Here is a 15626-nt window from a genome sequence, read left to right as displayed (position 1 = left end):
ACACAGTCGGTGGCTCTAAAAATTCTGGGGATTTCGAGGATACCACGCATCAAGGGATTTAGGAAGAGTGAAATTCTTGCGGTAGAAAGTCTCGAGAAGAACCATACATTAGACAGTTATTTCTCCTTGACAGTGAATTTCTATGATACTCTGAGGTATGAAGTATCATAGATAATCCAGATAAAGAATTATTAAGAGTAAACCATCGAGGTTACATAATTTTATTCCAAGTACAATTTGCACACTGTTTCGTTTCCCTTCATTGTTAACCATCGTGTCTTCGTTTATTGTTTGTTACTGTACATTTGCATGAACCGATTCCTGTAGGCAACTCTGATTCAGACAGTATCGTATCAGACATTGTTCTACGTTGACGTACATACGTCAGAGAATCGGTGCAAGCGCAGTCATTTGCGTATTTATAGAATTTCCATGAATCCGTTTTGCATTGAAATTAATTCATTTCGGAAATCGTGTAGTATTATTCACGGTACCGAGAATATCGGAGGGATACAAAGTCAATTGAAATAATAGCGCGTGACGGAGTCATTGAGATCTCTGTCGAGCGATCTGTGATATTAATTAAAATTTCTCGTGGGGGAAGAATAACTTGACGAACTATTTTTCGGTTCGAATACGACCGAAACTATCGATTCCACGAGATTACAGGTCTGCTTCTATCTAGCGACGCCGTGAGCTTCACACCCCTTGGGGATGGAACTTTTTCAAGGTGAGGTATCGCGTTCAGCGAGATTGCCTGAGGAAGTGTCGTTCTATTCTATTAAATTGCCAATTCTTTTAATCATTGCGAAATAGAATGCACTGCAGAGATCAGATATTTCAAATTGAATGGTATTTTATAATAACAGTAAAATATAAGAAGAAACTAATCCAACTCTGATATCCTGAAAAACATTTACAAAGAGTGGTGCTTGCAAAATTGTCTGAAAAACTGGCACAATTTTTCAAACATTCTCTACACCTGCTGTCAACACATACACAGGATCGGTAATTAATTTTCCAATTAATACTCTGATTGTCACGTCAGTCATGCGTGAACGACAGGTCGATTTACATTGGTATAACAGTCATTTAAGCAACACTTGCCTGACTCACCCAATGTACAATAATTTTAAGAAACTCCACAGATCGTAGCTCGAATCCCAGAAACTTTCGATCGAGCCTCCCCTTTAAGTGCGTCTGCTTTAAGAGCGTGCAAAGGCAGCTTTCCTCGAAGCCTTCTCGCGCCTCCGAATACATATCCAATTCCGTCACTTGTCACACAGTTCGCATCTGGAATAATGCCGCCGAACGGGAAGGTAAAACAGCGTCTGCGAGCGAGGAAGAAAATGCAGTAGAGAGCGGCAGCTGGTTTTCGGCGAGCGCGAAAGAACTTTGGAAAGTTGACGAGTGAAATCCCGATGCATACGGAGACGGCTGTCGCTTTGTGAACACGAGACACACGTCACGAGCATCCGGGATTTTGCGACGATTTTAATTGGCAGAGGGATTGACAGCGGCTACGTTGAGCTCGGCGTGATCAAACGAAACGGCTGCCATCAATCGTCGCGTCGCTCTTAGATGGTGCCTTTCGGGGAAGAGTGAGCGATCCGAACGAATCGAGTTCTGGACTCTGTATTGCGAATATTTGACTGGTGTCTAGCTGTTGTTTGAAGGAGGGTTATCAGAGACCACGATTTGTTGGCAAGTTATAGGTGGTCAAAATACTTTAGGTCACAGTGAAGTTGCTGCTGCGCTGTCTTTGAGTCTTCTAGTCCAGATCCCTCTATAGTTGAATTTGTTTAGAGTTTCTGTTTAGATCTTGTATGCTATAGGTACATAAAGGAGTTCCAGTGAATTTTTATCCAAATTTGGGATTTGAAGATTTTATAGTTTCTCATTTTGCAAGACTCTGTGATTGGTGTACTGAAAGTTTTTCTCATTTTTGGAGATTGAATTTAGATGGAAGTTCATTGCAAAACACACTTTATTATAAATACAGAATCACAATATTCTGAATACATTTTCTAAAATATTTGTACGAAGTAAAACTAAGTTATAAGTTAACGAAAAAATTGTCTAGTTTGAATATATTAAAATCACCGAAGTGATTAATTTTACTGAATTACTATAATCTGCGTTAATTGTCCTGTGATGATTGACTGTTGCTAGTGTAGATCACTATTCCTGACGCTGGAATCTTCACATTATTGATGTCTTTTGAAGCGGATCTGTATTTGCAAATGGACAGGCAATATCGTTAGAAAAGATGACATTTTGTGTTTGGCAGTTTTACTTGGTCAGTGTCGAGCAAGTTCAATTCTCCCTTCGCGATAGTATGCTAGCTCGTGGAAAGCGAAACACGGCGTAATTGCACCGATTTCTCACAAGTGGTGAGGTGCAGATAAATAAAAATTGCAGGCGTTACGCAAAAAGTATGCACTTACCCTGGTGTTAAATCAGAGCCAACCGAAGTGTAAGATACTATCACTTGGCTTGATACGTTATCGAACGCTGATAAGTCCACTGTTTCTTCTTTGGTTCCGAGATTGATCAGTACGTACGCAGAGCCAGCCTTGGCAGATTCCCTAAAGAAACAATGAATAAATCACTAGGATCATACAGCTAATCTTATAACAATATTTGAAGTAGAATTTGATCCAGTGATAAATAAAGAACGAAGAAAATATTTGTAATTTAAAGTAGATAATAGGTAAATGTAGTTTTTAATAGAGTTCTCAATCAAAGGGAAATTCTACTTTTATTCTTTTCGAGTATTCACGTTTTCTAACATTTCTTCGATTTCTTTAAAAATGAAATGGTGCAATATTATAACCTAATGAAAAGTGTTGTTTTTGCGTTTACTAATTTGTATAAATTCTGTGAACATGGTCCACATAGTATGTCTGCAAAAGTCTCACTAAAAATGTAATTTTCCTAATTATGGACTGTAACAAAAACTAGTAGGGATATTCAATTCTTTTAGTCATAATTTAAGCCCATTTTAAACAGCATTAGCAACTGCACAATTTATGTACACAGATCTAGTGAATGACACTTAAACAATGACAACGTAATCGAGCGTATGATCGCAACTGGTTGCTATTCGCTTTTCACGCGATAATTGTCTGCTTCAAATCCCGTGTTTCATTTAACGAACATAATCAACCAGGAAATTTATTCGATTAGGACTTGCATGGAGTAGTTTTTCTTACCTGGAAAACGCTAGAACGTTGTCGTTAAACACTTTCGTGTTTAGGATTCCCTCTTCAAATGTTGCCGAATTCCTCATTTTAGCAATCTCCTTATAGAATCTGTAGTAGGAGTCCCTTTCCTCCTCCTCTCTTTCCAAGTTCACAATTGGGTAATTATCGTTGACCGGTAGCCAGGTGTGTGGGTTTGTGGAGAATCCTGTGACACCAAATTCTCAAGTTAAGTCATTTTTTATATAACATAATGTTAGTCCACTTAAAAGTGGCAACAGTGAATGCGCAACATTCTTCTTCTCTAAAACTTTTTTCAATGATATACTTCTTTGGAAAGGACTACTTGACTCTTGGTCAGCAATTACTTTTTTTATTTAACATCGTCTGTAATCTGGGTTCCTTATATCCACCAAAGATTCTTTTGATGGCCTAGGTCCCTAGACTTTTAAAAAATCTACAAAAACTCTATGTTACCTACTTTTCTTGATCTTCTCCTCATCGCTGCACATTTCCCAAAAAAATCACGAACTCACCAGCCGAAGTGCTGTTGTCCCACTGGAACGGCGTTCTGCAGGGGTCTCTAGAGGCCGTTTCAAAACCATTCACACCAGCGTTACATCCTTGCGGATCCACCGTCTCCTCCCAAGAGATCCACGTGTCTTCCATGCCTATTTCCTCGCCGTTGTACGTCACCCCGATTCCTGGCAGCAGCAGCGTCAACAAAGAAACAGCTCGAGCACGTTGTGGCCCGAAACGCGTCACCAGCCTGGGCCTGTCGTGGTTTCCAGCCTGCGTACACAGAACGTTCACCACCCTCCAGAAAAAATTCGAGCGCTCCTCTTTTTCCCTACGATTTCACGCGCGGTCCCGTTTTCTTTTTGTCGCTTGGAATTTCACGATCGAACAGGCTGCATGCACAGAGGAGCTGCAGAGAGGGCTCGGGCAAGAGGCATTCGAAAAAAATACGAGTCGATCGGCCCTGTTTTTCCAGTCGCTACGTGGACACTTTGAAGCTCGTTCACGTGTTGCACTGCTCACGTTCGACAGCTGTTTGAAAGCGAGCGCGTTCTTCGAATTCGAGAATAGGTCGCGCTGGGTGGCTTCCGATCGAACGAGCTTCTGTGAGGCCGACGCTTCTGGAAATTCGATTTTCCTCCCTCGCACGACTAAACTGCCGAACGAGTGAATTTGTTTCCTGCTATTTGCGCGACGACGCGACAGCGGCCGCGTGTTGCCAATTGATTCGGCTGACGCGCTTCGACGGCGCGACCTTCGCTAGCGAATCGGAAAATATGGGAAAATTTGGGGGCTCGCTTGGGAATAGACTTGAAATACTATTGTTTCGAAAAATGGAGGATTTCTCTGTGTGGGGCTTCATTTTTCTGTGTACTAGTTTTCAAGGCTAGAACAGACTGTGGCCATTAAATAGTGGATTTGTATGAATTCACACAGAAATGTACGAAATATTGAAAGTTAAATACACTTTGGAGGGTAGTTTGAAGGGCGAAACAAATATTTACTTACACCTCTGTATAAAAGCATTGAGACACCTGCTCTGTTCAGTTATAGAGAGAAGTAGTAACGTAGTAAGAGAAAAGAGAGAGAAAAGTAATAAGAGAAGTAATCAATTATAGAGAGAATTGAATATTTTACATTCAGAACTATACCCTACTGTTCCTCCAAATCAAGAATCTATTTACCTCTGAAATCTCTGATCATTTTCAACTTACCACCCAGTTAGCAGTACATCCAGCAGGCATGTTCGTCATCCATTGGTCGATGACTCTCTTAAAATCAGCCGCTGTCGAATTCATGTTCAAGTCCGTGATAATTCCAAAGTTGAAGGGGAAGTGTGCCCCAACCTCGTAATACTTCATTGTCATCGATATGTTCGTGTAAGCTTCGATCATCATGACTTTGCTAGTGTTATACTCGTCCAGGACACCTCTCCAGCCTCTTACTATCTCGTAGGTTAGTGGTTGGTCTTTTGTGTACGTCTTCTCCGTGTAACCATAATTGTTGGGATCGTTAGTGGTTCCTGACAATGGTTCATCCAAGAATTGGCTGTCTTCGCAAAGATGGGGCACAGCGTCTACCCTGAAGCCGTCTACGCCTTTGCTTAACCAGTATCTCATGACGTTCTACAAAATACGTGAAATATTGAAATATCAGGCGTATAGAAAAATTTGGGGTACTGTAGTTCGCGATAAATTAGACGTCAAGAGTGTATTAAGAATACAAAATAATGCGGAAACTGCAGGTTGTCTCACGAATCGTATCGTTGCTACAATTTGTATTATTGATGTTGGTTTTTGTTCGATTTCCTTTCCGAGAACTTTGTTTTAGTCACGAAGATAAAGTTTCATCGGATTCATTCAGCCGATGACTACATTAACAGTCCCTGAAGCGTTCCAGCGGAACGATATCGCTCGAATAAAGAAGGAGGTGCGATCCCCGACGGATTAAACCGAGCGTAAATCACGGAAATACGAAGCAGTTGCAAGGAAAATGTTTTTTACGTGATTAATCTATGCTCGTTGGGTAACAATTATTTTACTAAAACGTTTTTCTTAATATACTCGACTTTAAAGATGACGGTATAGGATCTATTTCAACATTAAGAGACTATATATCAAACTTGTGGGATAGAAGAAAGAAATTCAATTAAAAATTAAATTAAAAAATAAATTCTCCCTACAAGTTTTGCTAACACATTTCCATTCATATGATAGCAAAAATAAATATACATTCGATATTCATGTCTGTTTAAAAAGGGTCCTGAGTTTGTTAAAGGCCTTTAAGTAGGCGTAAGATCCTAAGTAAATTCAGCCATACCTTAATGCTACCTCGAAGTGTCATAACTAATACAATATGAACGAATTAACGCAGGATCGTGGCAAATTTCACGAATTTTGAGCAATTCAGTATAGTTCTACAAGCACGTGTGCATAGAGGCAGCTCGATTTATGCAAATTCAGCGAATTCCCATCACCTGGCGTCCCACACTGAATATTTCGAGACACGTTCGTCGAAATCAGACGCAATATTTGCGTCTAGTGGATTTAAACAAGCCTATAGGTGTATCATTCTAGCACGCATATTCTACCTTACTGCTGAATCTGAGCTATTAACATTCAAATTGGATGCAGAAAATTTGGAAAAAGTTCCAAGACTCTAGGGAGACACTGATACGATTGAGGTCACTCGAGGATTTTCGATCTCATCCTAAATTATTCGACAAGTGTCGTAGGTATAACGTCTTTAGAGAAATTATAATTTTTCAGTAGAACAAGGATGAACTCTATCTACCTTTTTTAATATTTTGGCACTCATTTCATTAAACTGTTAATTGATATTGAAATTTAAATAACAACTAATGATTCTTCTGTTAACGAAAGCAAAGCAGGAGATGCTAATTGATATTTGAAATAAAATCTGTACAAACCCCCTTTTGCTACTTTGATCATTTAATAGACTTTATATTAATCTATTTTCACTTATCTGCTTTCCTAATACACATAATAATATTAGCACAATCTCCCAAAATTATAAATGACTGCCTTTAGTCACAGTAGAATCTCCCAGTATAGTGGCAGACATCGATTAAATCCGAAAGTTTCTATAGCAAAGAAATCTCTACTCGATAAGAACCCTGAGAAAGAACTAACGTCATTTTTAGTTAACGAGTGGCTTGAATGGCGTCTCTAATTCCCATCCTCTGCTTCTTTTTAACACTCTGTCTCTGTATTTTGTTCTCGAAGATACTAAAGCAGTAATTGCAACAAGAACCTTTGCGACGATTCCATGGTGATATTTGAAAATTACTGTCTTTTTATTGGTTCTGTGGCTGATTTATTATGACAACAATTATGGAACTCCCTGTACCGATGGTGACATTGAAAGAACGATTGACCCTCGTCAAGAACCCATGTGGCATTTTTTTGACAAGTGGCGTTCGATGAAGAGGTTTCTCTCCTGGAATAAAAGACAAGCCAATTGTGCTAGGTATCTACTCGTGACGTGCGATTGTCGTGTCAATGATCGTGAAGAAGGAAAGGTCTGCGATTTGGTGTAATGTATACGAGAAGGTCCTTTCTGTCACTTGACAATAATCTCATTGTTACCATTCAGAATATCAAAACACATGTGCCTTTTTATTCAGGCCAGGAGAGAAGCTGATGTATATGCTAATAATTAAGAAAGTGGTCTCAGTAAAAAATTTTTTAAATTGAGTTTATCATTTATTTGTATTACAAAATAAGCGATAAATTCATAGATGCAGTTGCAGTATTTGGTATCAACTTCCAACGTGAAGATTCGATAATGGAGACTTTTAGTTATTTAACAAATTGAAGTATATCAAATATGGATTTCGCCATCCACTGAATAACATTAATATTGCGTCGAACTACTTTTCCAAAATGCTGAAATACTTTTCCATGCGTATAGATTGATTTTAAGAAAACAGATAAATGAATTCACACATTTCTATATCTGAATCTATCAAAGAGGATACTTCCTTCTATCACAGATACTAATCTGTAGAGATTCCATTCTGCTAACCAAATTACATAAGCAATTCCAAAGTGGGAAATATTCCTAACAACTACTTCTTATCTTCAGATAAAATATCGTGCATTTGCTTGATCGTGTCAGATAGCAAATTTCCGATTTTCCTGATAACAATAACACTTGCTATCTTGTCAAAAAAGTTGCTATCGATACAACTGTTCGTAGTTCAATGAAATCTGTTAAGAATACTGATAACACAGTGATAAGAGGAGTGTTCGATATCGGGATTCCCTTACTGTTTCGAAAATTCAATCAGAATCAAACCAGCTTAAATGAAATTAGAATGGACAGTCTCTCGACTCTAACGTAACTTGTCATCGATATAATTCAATGTAGTCGATCTACCTCTGCTTAATTTTGGCAGAAGGAGGCCCGAGTGGAATTGGAACTTCATCGCTGGACCATCGGTAATTGAATCCTCGAGAGAATTTTCTACTGTCGAACCATTCGATCAATGAAACTAAATAGAATTTACAATTTTAGGTAGAAAATAGGAAGGCTAAATTCGACTTAAAGGGCTGGAAGCTTCGAAAAGCTTCGATTTTCGAAAATGTCATTCAGTGTAATAGACGGCAGAGTTATTTTATAGAAGTAGGTATAGAACATTTGTAGAGAGTGCTTCACATAAAGTGCCACGAGTGTCACGTAACATAGAAATGAAACTAAAAGAAATATGAGAGCAACATAGTGCAGAAATTGATGAAATTATCTACTTCTTTCATATTGCAGCTATAATATTTTTTATGAATGAAATAATTCTGCACCTCAGAGCTACAGTAACTCAAGTTCTTATTTCTTATCTTTCAGGAGAGCCGAAGAACAAATGCGATTTACCTACATTAAATGTTCTCCACTTACAACGTAGCATGACTAAATTCCTACTATTCTAATAAAACAAAGAGAAAGCAATAAGATCCTGTAAAAAACTTAATTTTGAAAAAACAGACTTTGGTTACTCTAACTCTGAGGTACAGAATTACTTCTAACTGAATCCCCTTCCACTAGAATCCTTCAAATAAACATATAACTTACAAAATTGCTTAGAATTCGTACTAAAAATTACTGTTCCACCCTGCCTACACGATTTTGAGCATCCAAGCTCTATCCTGATCCACTTTCATCATTCTCAAGGCAGAGCTTGAAATAAATTCGTGATCGAATGAAACAGAACCGAATGATTTTCAAGTGAACCGTGGAACCACAGCAAGCCCTGACATCGCTGTTCATCGAGCGCAACGTTAAAATAAAGAACAGATCCTCATTAATACCCAAAACCAGTATCAATTTCCAGCACGTCCGCAGAACAATCCAACCATAGGAGGTCGCGGTTTTGGCTGTAGCCGCGTGCTTAATTACGATTATTTCGCAAACACCCACGCCCCTGAATACCCACCTGCATCTCTCGTACAACGTTTTCGTTATTGTAGTTCAAATCTGGCTGTTCTGGCGCGAATTGATGCAGGTAATACTCCTGACGCTCCTCCCGCCACGTCCAAGCTGATCCTCCAAATACGCTCACCTGTGTGCACACACGTAATTTATCAACTTTAGCAAACTGTACGAGAATTTGAAAAATTGTAGTTTCATTTCCCGCGACGTGAACACGCGGTAAAAATTATGGTACAGATATACAAGTTTTTATAGCTGAACATTTGTCGAATGTAAAATCGCAGTTTGGAATTCGTTGCGTGGTTTTAACCAAATTTTGGGATTAGGAATCCATGAATAGCCATATTTGCTACTGTTGGAGGAATGTTTTGTGAATTATTTGAATTTTAATGTAATTTTTTTAGTAAAAAGGATGGTACTGTTACACAAATCTATGAAATATGTATACGTCGATATTTCGCATAGTAAAGTTCATTTGAGAGTGAAAAATAAATTTGATATTGCTATTGTGTCGTTCGTACGAACCGTATCGTAAAACATAAAGCAATAAAATCATTCCAAAAATGAAAAAACAACCTGCCAGTAGAAAACACGTTCCCATTGGAAACATCATCGTTAATTGTCGGTTCCATTTAGTTTTTCGATTTTTCTCGTAATCTTCGTTTTATCGAAACACGCTTTTCACTGTGAACGATCTTTTAAGGCGGGTTTGCTTCAAATGAATTTATTCCACGTGTGCTTTTCCACGAAAAAATGAGAGCTAACAAAAATACTCCTATGGTCCATATTTTTTTAACAAAATATGTATGTAAAGTAATATTCGCCTTTAAAAAAAGAATGATTTTTCAGAAACTGGAATCTAACCAATGGAGCTGAAATGCGTTTGGCAAAAATTGTAGAACAGTTTTCGCGTGTGCCCTTATCGAAATGTCCATAAACAATGTCGATTAGATCGATAGAAGTCGATAGGAGATGTAATCGAAGGAGGCGGACATCGGCACTCATGATTCGTGCCCTTCGATTGAAACAGTGTTGAATCGCGTTATCAGTGATTACGCGCGCTGGTGTACGTGTGAATGGAAACCAGATTCGAGAGAACGTGGGACGAGTACTGACAGATTGAATTTTTGAGGAAATTAAAACGATTCGAAAGCGGGGTCCCTTATTCCCGAATGGTTCACATGGTTCCCAATGAAAATTGTAATTGAAAAAACCTTTAAATTTAATGAGCTGAAATTGCGGCGGAATATAAATTTCAGTGAACCGTCTGCCGCTATTTTGGTAGGCAGAGGAATTCCATCAATGCGCGATAAAAACTTATCGCAGTGGGAATCTCTCCTCGTAATGTGAAATTTAATGAAAGTGAAAAAGAGATTTCAATCGCTTAATTCCCTTTTAATGAACTCTAATATCAGACGTATTCGCCTCCAAAATTCTGCAATTAAAATTTGTCATCGATTTTCACTTATCTGTGTCTTTAATCTTCCCAGGTCAAATTAATTTCCGTGAAATAACTTTGCCGCAGCTTCCTGAGATTCCGTTGGCAAGTTTCAGTAAAATATTCAACAAGATTCTTATGTACACTAGCGTAATGATTATCGAATTAAATAGATACTACTTAATTAGCATAGTTTTCGTAAGAAGGAAAAGTTAGAAATGTTGCATTAACTTATATAAAGTTTGAATAGTACGAAATTAATTTGAACAAAGATCGAAATATAATTATCTGTAAAATGATAGTTAATTTAGATAGGTTGACTTTGAACATAAGTTACACGAATTCTATTTGAAACTATAAAATGATTTTCATCTTTGAAACTCATTTCATCGAATATCATCCCAAAGTTTCGAACACGTTCGTCCAACTTGTAGCCACTCCATTATTCACTATGTTGATGTAACCCCAGCTTAATTCCGAGCTAAACAAAACTTTACACTGTAATCCCTTTCACTACTATCGAAAATCAAAATTACACTGTACGAATTCCCTCAAATTCCACTGCTAATTAAAAAAATATTAAAACTGCGATTTTAACAAAGACAAATTTGATCTCTGTCTATGTTTCACAAAAAAAAATTCTTCAGAACAAATCAGTCTACAATTCTCTATTATATTATCTACTAAATAGTAAATCTCATCAGAGACCTATTTAATTAGTAAACAACGAAGACTTACCCAATTATTCGGTGGCACAATGGTGCCGTTTTCAAGTACTCGTCCTTTGCGCCACACATAGTAGTCCTTGTATGGCTCAGCGTTTAACAAACTCAGCTTGAACCAGTCATGTTGGTCCGAAGAGTGATTTGGAACAAAATCCACAACCACTTTCAAATCCATATCATGTGCGAGGCTCACTAAATCCTCGAAATCCTTCATGCTGCCGAAGACGGGGTCGATGGATAGAAAATCGGATATATCGTAGCCAAAATCGACCATCGGGCTTGGATAGAAAGGAGACAGCCAAAATGCGTCCACTTTCGACTCGACCAGGTGATCCAGCTTGATCATTATGCCTGGGGGGCGAAAAAGCAATCGATTCTCAATAGAGTGAAGTGTCACTGTAATCTGGGTTACTGTAGGTGTGGAATTCTCTTCACTTCTTCGGCTATTTCTTGTCTAGACAGTTACTTACTTAAGTTACTATATTTATTTAAGCTTAGAAAGCTTGTTATTTAAACGAACATTTTTAGAAGAAGGTAAATATTTAGTTAATATTTGGATATAATTTTTTGAACATACATTTCAACTTCTTCTGTATAAAAACATGTGGAAGTTACAGTGTTAAAGATCCAACATTCGCCATGGCTTACAATTGCATATCTACGTACTTATCTCTGCATTGGACTCAGAGATTGTCCATTTCAAACGGAAGAAAAGAGCAAGATCAATAACAAAAGGTTCTTTAGAAAGAAGATTTCTTCTGTAAAGAAAAGAACAGCTTTCAAACAGAATGAAATCTACTCTGAAAGCCTGAAGATAATTCAGATTTGAATCCCATTGAAGATTCAAGGATCACTATTAAAGAAAGACCCAGAAAAGTCCTACCAGCTGAACTGTGCAACACTCTACACTATTGTTAATTAGATTTCAAAGTCTGGATACAAAAAAGTTCTATTTAATTTTCTCCACATACTTGTACTACATTTTCCAAAATTTCTACATTTCTAAGATATTCTAAGAGTCTCAAAATGTGTAACTCATACTTCAGAGATAAAATACGAAAAACCAAATTCACGTATGGAAAGAGTCTTCGATGTGGCAACTCTCTTCAAAAAATCAAATCTACTTTCAATGACCAGCCCCAGCAAACGTTAAACACCATCTAAAAAGAAGCTCTCGTTCCTCAACGAGCAACGATCTCACTCGTCGAAGGAAACCTCGCGCCTCGAATCCACGTTTCCTCGTTCTCCCCCTCCGCTGCATCGTTCGCTAATCTTTTCATTCCAGTATCGTACAAGGAAATACTCTTACCGCCAGTATGATCGCTCGTTTGCTCATTGTTCGCGCGTCTCCTCGTCGCTCTCACATTTTTCTCCATCAAGAAGATTGGAAGTCTCAGAGAATGACGCTTGCCTCGCCTCTTCGTATTCAATTACGAGGATCCTCGCTAAGTTGCTACTAAACACCTCGTTAACAGAGGTTCTTAACGACGCCGAGCTCGATATTATTTTTCAACGTCGTGGAATTTTCGCTTCAGATTCGAGGCCCTTTGCCGAGACACGTCACCTCGCCTGGCTTTCACCTGTCAAAGGGGCGGAGGTGTTCGCTCACAGACGACCTGAGTTTCGTTCAAATTTCTTCCGTTCCTTTAAACGGCGCTAACTCGTGATGGCGACTGATCTCGAATCACTTCGGGGATGTTTCGAAGCTTAGAGCTCCTGGAAGTCTTGGGAGATTTAATAGGTCTTGAGAGAGAGGTAAGAATTCAAAATCTTAGAAGCATTTCTAATATGTACCTTCGACCAAGCAGTAAGGTAAATAACCCTGTAATCGAGCGCTTAAGATGTCACATGATCCAGTAAGTGGGCAACCTAAACATTTAGGTTGAATGGACACTTGAATTGCATTCAAGTATCTCAATACTATTTTTTATTTTTTCTCTTATTTCTCTTTATTAGGTACACTAGAATTTAACCTTAAAACTAAATAAAATTAAGGATAGTGTCCAAGTACCGAGACATGGTAGGTTACTAGGTCCTTTACCTTCCTATTAGCATAAAGTACTACAGAGAGTTTGAAAAGTTTGAGTTATCCTTCAAGACTTTCAAGAGTTTCAGGCTTCGAATCACGTTCGAAGTGATTCGAATCTTTGTAGTCTCGAAAAACTTCGAATCCCCTCAAAGTTGAGATTCGAACTCCCGTCACCAGTGACAACCTTCGCCGTGACGACTTCCTTCGTTTCCCTTCTTCAGTTAACTCCTGTACGCTTAGCTTCCCTTGTTAATTACGTCCGCGACCTATACTGCGCTGTTTTGCTCGTTGTCACCGTGCACTGTTACGTAAGCGCGCAAACAGATCGAAAGACTGTGGGACGAGGACGAAGTGGAAACGTAATTACGCTCTCGTTACCGGAGGAAACTGAGGTGATTGCAGGCGCGAGAATTTCACGGTTAATTTCTGCGCTGCTCGCTTGCGCGCGAGAAAATCTCCGTCGAGTATCCTGACTGCTTTTAGACCGACTTTCCGTGGCGAATTGAGGAATTCTTTTAATGTTAGGGTGACTTCAAAGGCACTGAATTGAAGGGAAGTTGAACGCAGCCAAGGTGAAACGGCAAACTATGGTTTATGTTTAATTACTGGTTCCTCGATGTAATGGTGGCTTGTTTGTTTGGTAAAATTGTGAGGGTTATGGAAGTATTTTTAAGTTCGCAATTCGTTTATGTGAATTTAATTTAAAACTGAAATTGCAGAGTAAAGTTTGAATATTTATAGTCACATAATATAATCTTCATTGAAACTGCATTGAGTAATATGGGTTCTTTTTATTCAAAATCTTTTAAACAAACTCTTATTTAGGTTCCTTTTTTTACCTGTGTATATAAAAATATGAAACTGCATAAAAATGAGCAGTCTACTCATGACCTTCATTCACTTAAGAGAGAACCACGTAATAAATTATGCCAACCGAGTCACTAATAATTAATTATACTAATTAAACTCGACAACTAATTCATTTAAAAAGCCAGCAGATGGTTGAAGAGGAAAGCTCACCTTTAATGTCTCCCACGCCATCGCCGTCGCTGTCCATGTAGCTCCTAGGGTAGATCTGATAAAGGGACATGGTTCTCCACCACTCATCGTTGTTCTGATCGTGTCCAGCCGCCACGGACAATAACGTTATACAAAACACTATTACCGCTCTCATGTTTCCTAAACACACAGAGAATACGCGCTGTTGAGTACGAAGTTAGCCGTCTAATTAATCGGGTGAGTCGGTGCCGTCCCTGCCACTATACAAAGCGTCGCGGCTGTGCACGAAGCCCACGGAAATTCGGCAATTTGGTCAACTGTAAGTTCTTGAAACTCCTTGAATCCCGAATTAATTTCGTACGAAAAAGAAAAACGTAAAGGTAATCGATTGAAGCAAGTCAAATGGTTACCACTTGATTCTCGAGTTGTACCGTCGCTATTCTAATACCAGTCACCGACTACTTTTGGACATTTGTCAATGCTAACGTTGTAACGTCAACTGCAGTGAAATACGACGACCCGTTGCCACTTTTATAGTGGCGTTGTGTAATTGGAGCGGGGTAGGGTCTACAGTTTCCGTAGGAGATTGGCGAACGTTCTATACGTGTGATTAATGGATCGATCGTGTGAACTTTATCGACCCACACTCGTCATCTGTTTTTTGAGGGTAATCGCGGCGTTATCATCGACATATTTTGATTGAGAGCTTGTTCGATCGTTCGAATAGCAAATATTGTGCCCATTGTCTTCGTGATAAGAATCCATGAAGATGCCCCTGTATCGGTTCATCTCTATTGGCTCAGTTGATGGCTACTGGCAATGCCTACTGTTATTCGTTAACGAAATTTTGGAGAATAGGAGCTTAGAGCTACCCAATTTCGCCTAGATTTTAAGAGAATCCTTTATGGGGAATTTTTATGCTCTGCAGGGAAATTATGTTTGGGGAGAGCGAGTTGAGGACTTGGCTGAGTAAGGTTCTTTTTATTTGCTCTTAAGAAAATTATTCAAGGGTTGAGGAGAAAGACGTGCGGTGGACCTTAGAGATAGATGATTTCTTATTATTGAGAGTAATAACGTGGATGTACTGTAGAAATAGAGGCCAATATCCATTAAACATTATTAAAGTGTTTCTTCGTTGTGGATTCAACACACGTACAGGTAGTTCATTTGTTAACGAGAATGTATGAAAGTAAAACGAAATTGGAGGATTATAATGAGGATGAGTTGTATCAATTATTTTTCCTCGTTAGAAAGTTACAATATCTAAC

The 15626-nt window shown here is 38.6% G+C and overlaps 2 protein-coding genes across 4 annotated transcripts in view; one reads left to right on the top strand and one right to left on the bottom strand.

Moving 5' to 3' along the window:
* The window catches only part of LOC143177503 (dual specificity calcium/calmodulin-dependent 3',5'-cyclic nucleotide phosphodiesterase 1), an 80798-nt gene that overhangs the window by 32517 nt on the left and 32655 nt on the right, over nucleotides 1-15626 (top strand). The window lies entirely within an intron of this gene.
* Nucleotides 1970-14868, bottom strand: Hbg3 (alpha-glucosidase). The gene is made up of 9 exons (XM_076393593.1): nucleotides 14769-14868; nucleotides 14380-14538; nucleotides 11344-11681; nucleotides 9172-9297; nucleotides 4937-5347; nucleotides 3740-3995; nucleotides 3216-3411; nucleotides 2448-2588; nucleotides 1970-2231 (listed from the first exon to the last, which is right to left on the bottom strand). The coding sequence occupies exons 2-9, from the start codon at nucleotides 14531-14533 to the stop codon at nucleotides 2141-2143; spliced, it is 1713 nt and encodes a 570-aa protein (XP_076249708.1). The 5' UTR covers nucleotides 14534-14538; nucleotides 14769-14868; the 3' UTR covers nucleotides 1970-2140.

Source organism: Calliopsis andreniformis, chromosome 3 (assembly GCF_051401765.1).
Source record: "Calliopsis andreniformis isolate RMS-2024a chromosome 3, iyCalAndr_principal, whole genome shotgun sequence".
Lineage (NCBI taxonomy): Eukaryota > Metazoa > Arthropoda > Insecta > Hymenoptera > Andrenidae > Calliopsis > Calliopsis andreniformis.
The sequence above is the reverse complement of the archived record's forward strand: the minus strand, read 5'-3'. Positions and strand labels throughout refer to the sequence as shown.

What these genes read in the sequence shown, in the direction of transcription:
- Hbg3 (XM_076393593.1), bottom strand. Translation starts at nt 14,533, where the DNA reads ATGAGAGCGGTAATAGTGTTTTGTATAACGTTATTGTCCGTGGCGGCT. An exon ending in GATGTACTGCTAACTGGGTG is followed by an intron (nt 3,996 to 4,936) that starts GTAAGTTGAAAA and finishes CTGTGTACGCAG; the next exon opens with GCTGGAAACCACGACAGGCC. An exon ending in GGACAACAGCACTTCGGCTG is followed by an intron (nt 3,412 to 3,739) that starts GTGAGTTCGTGA and finishes TTGGTGTCACAG; the next exon opens with GATTCTCCACAAACCCACAC.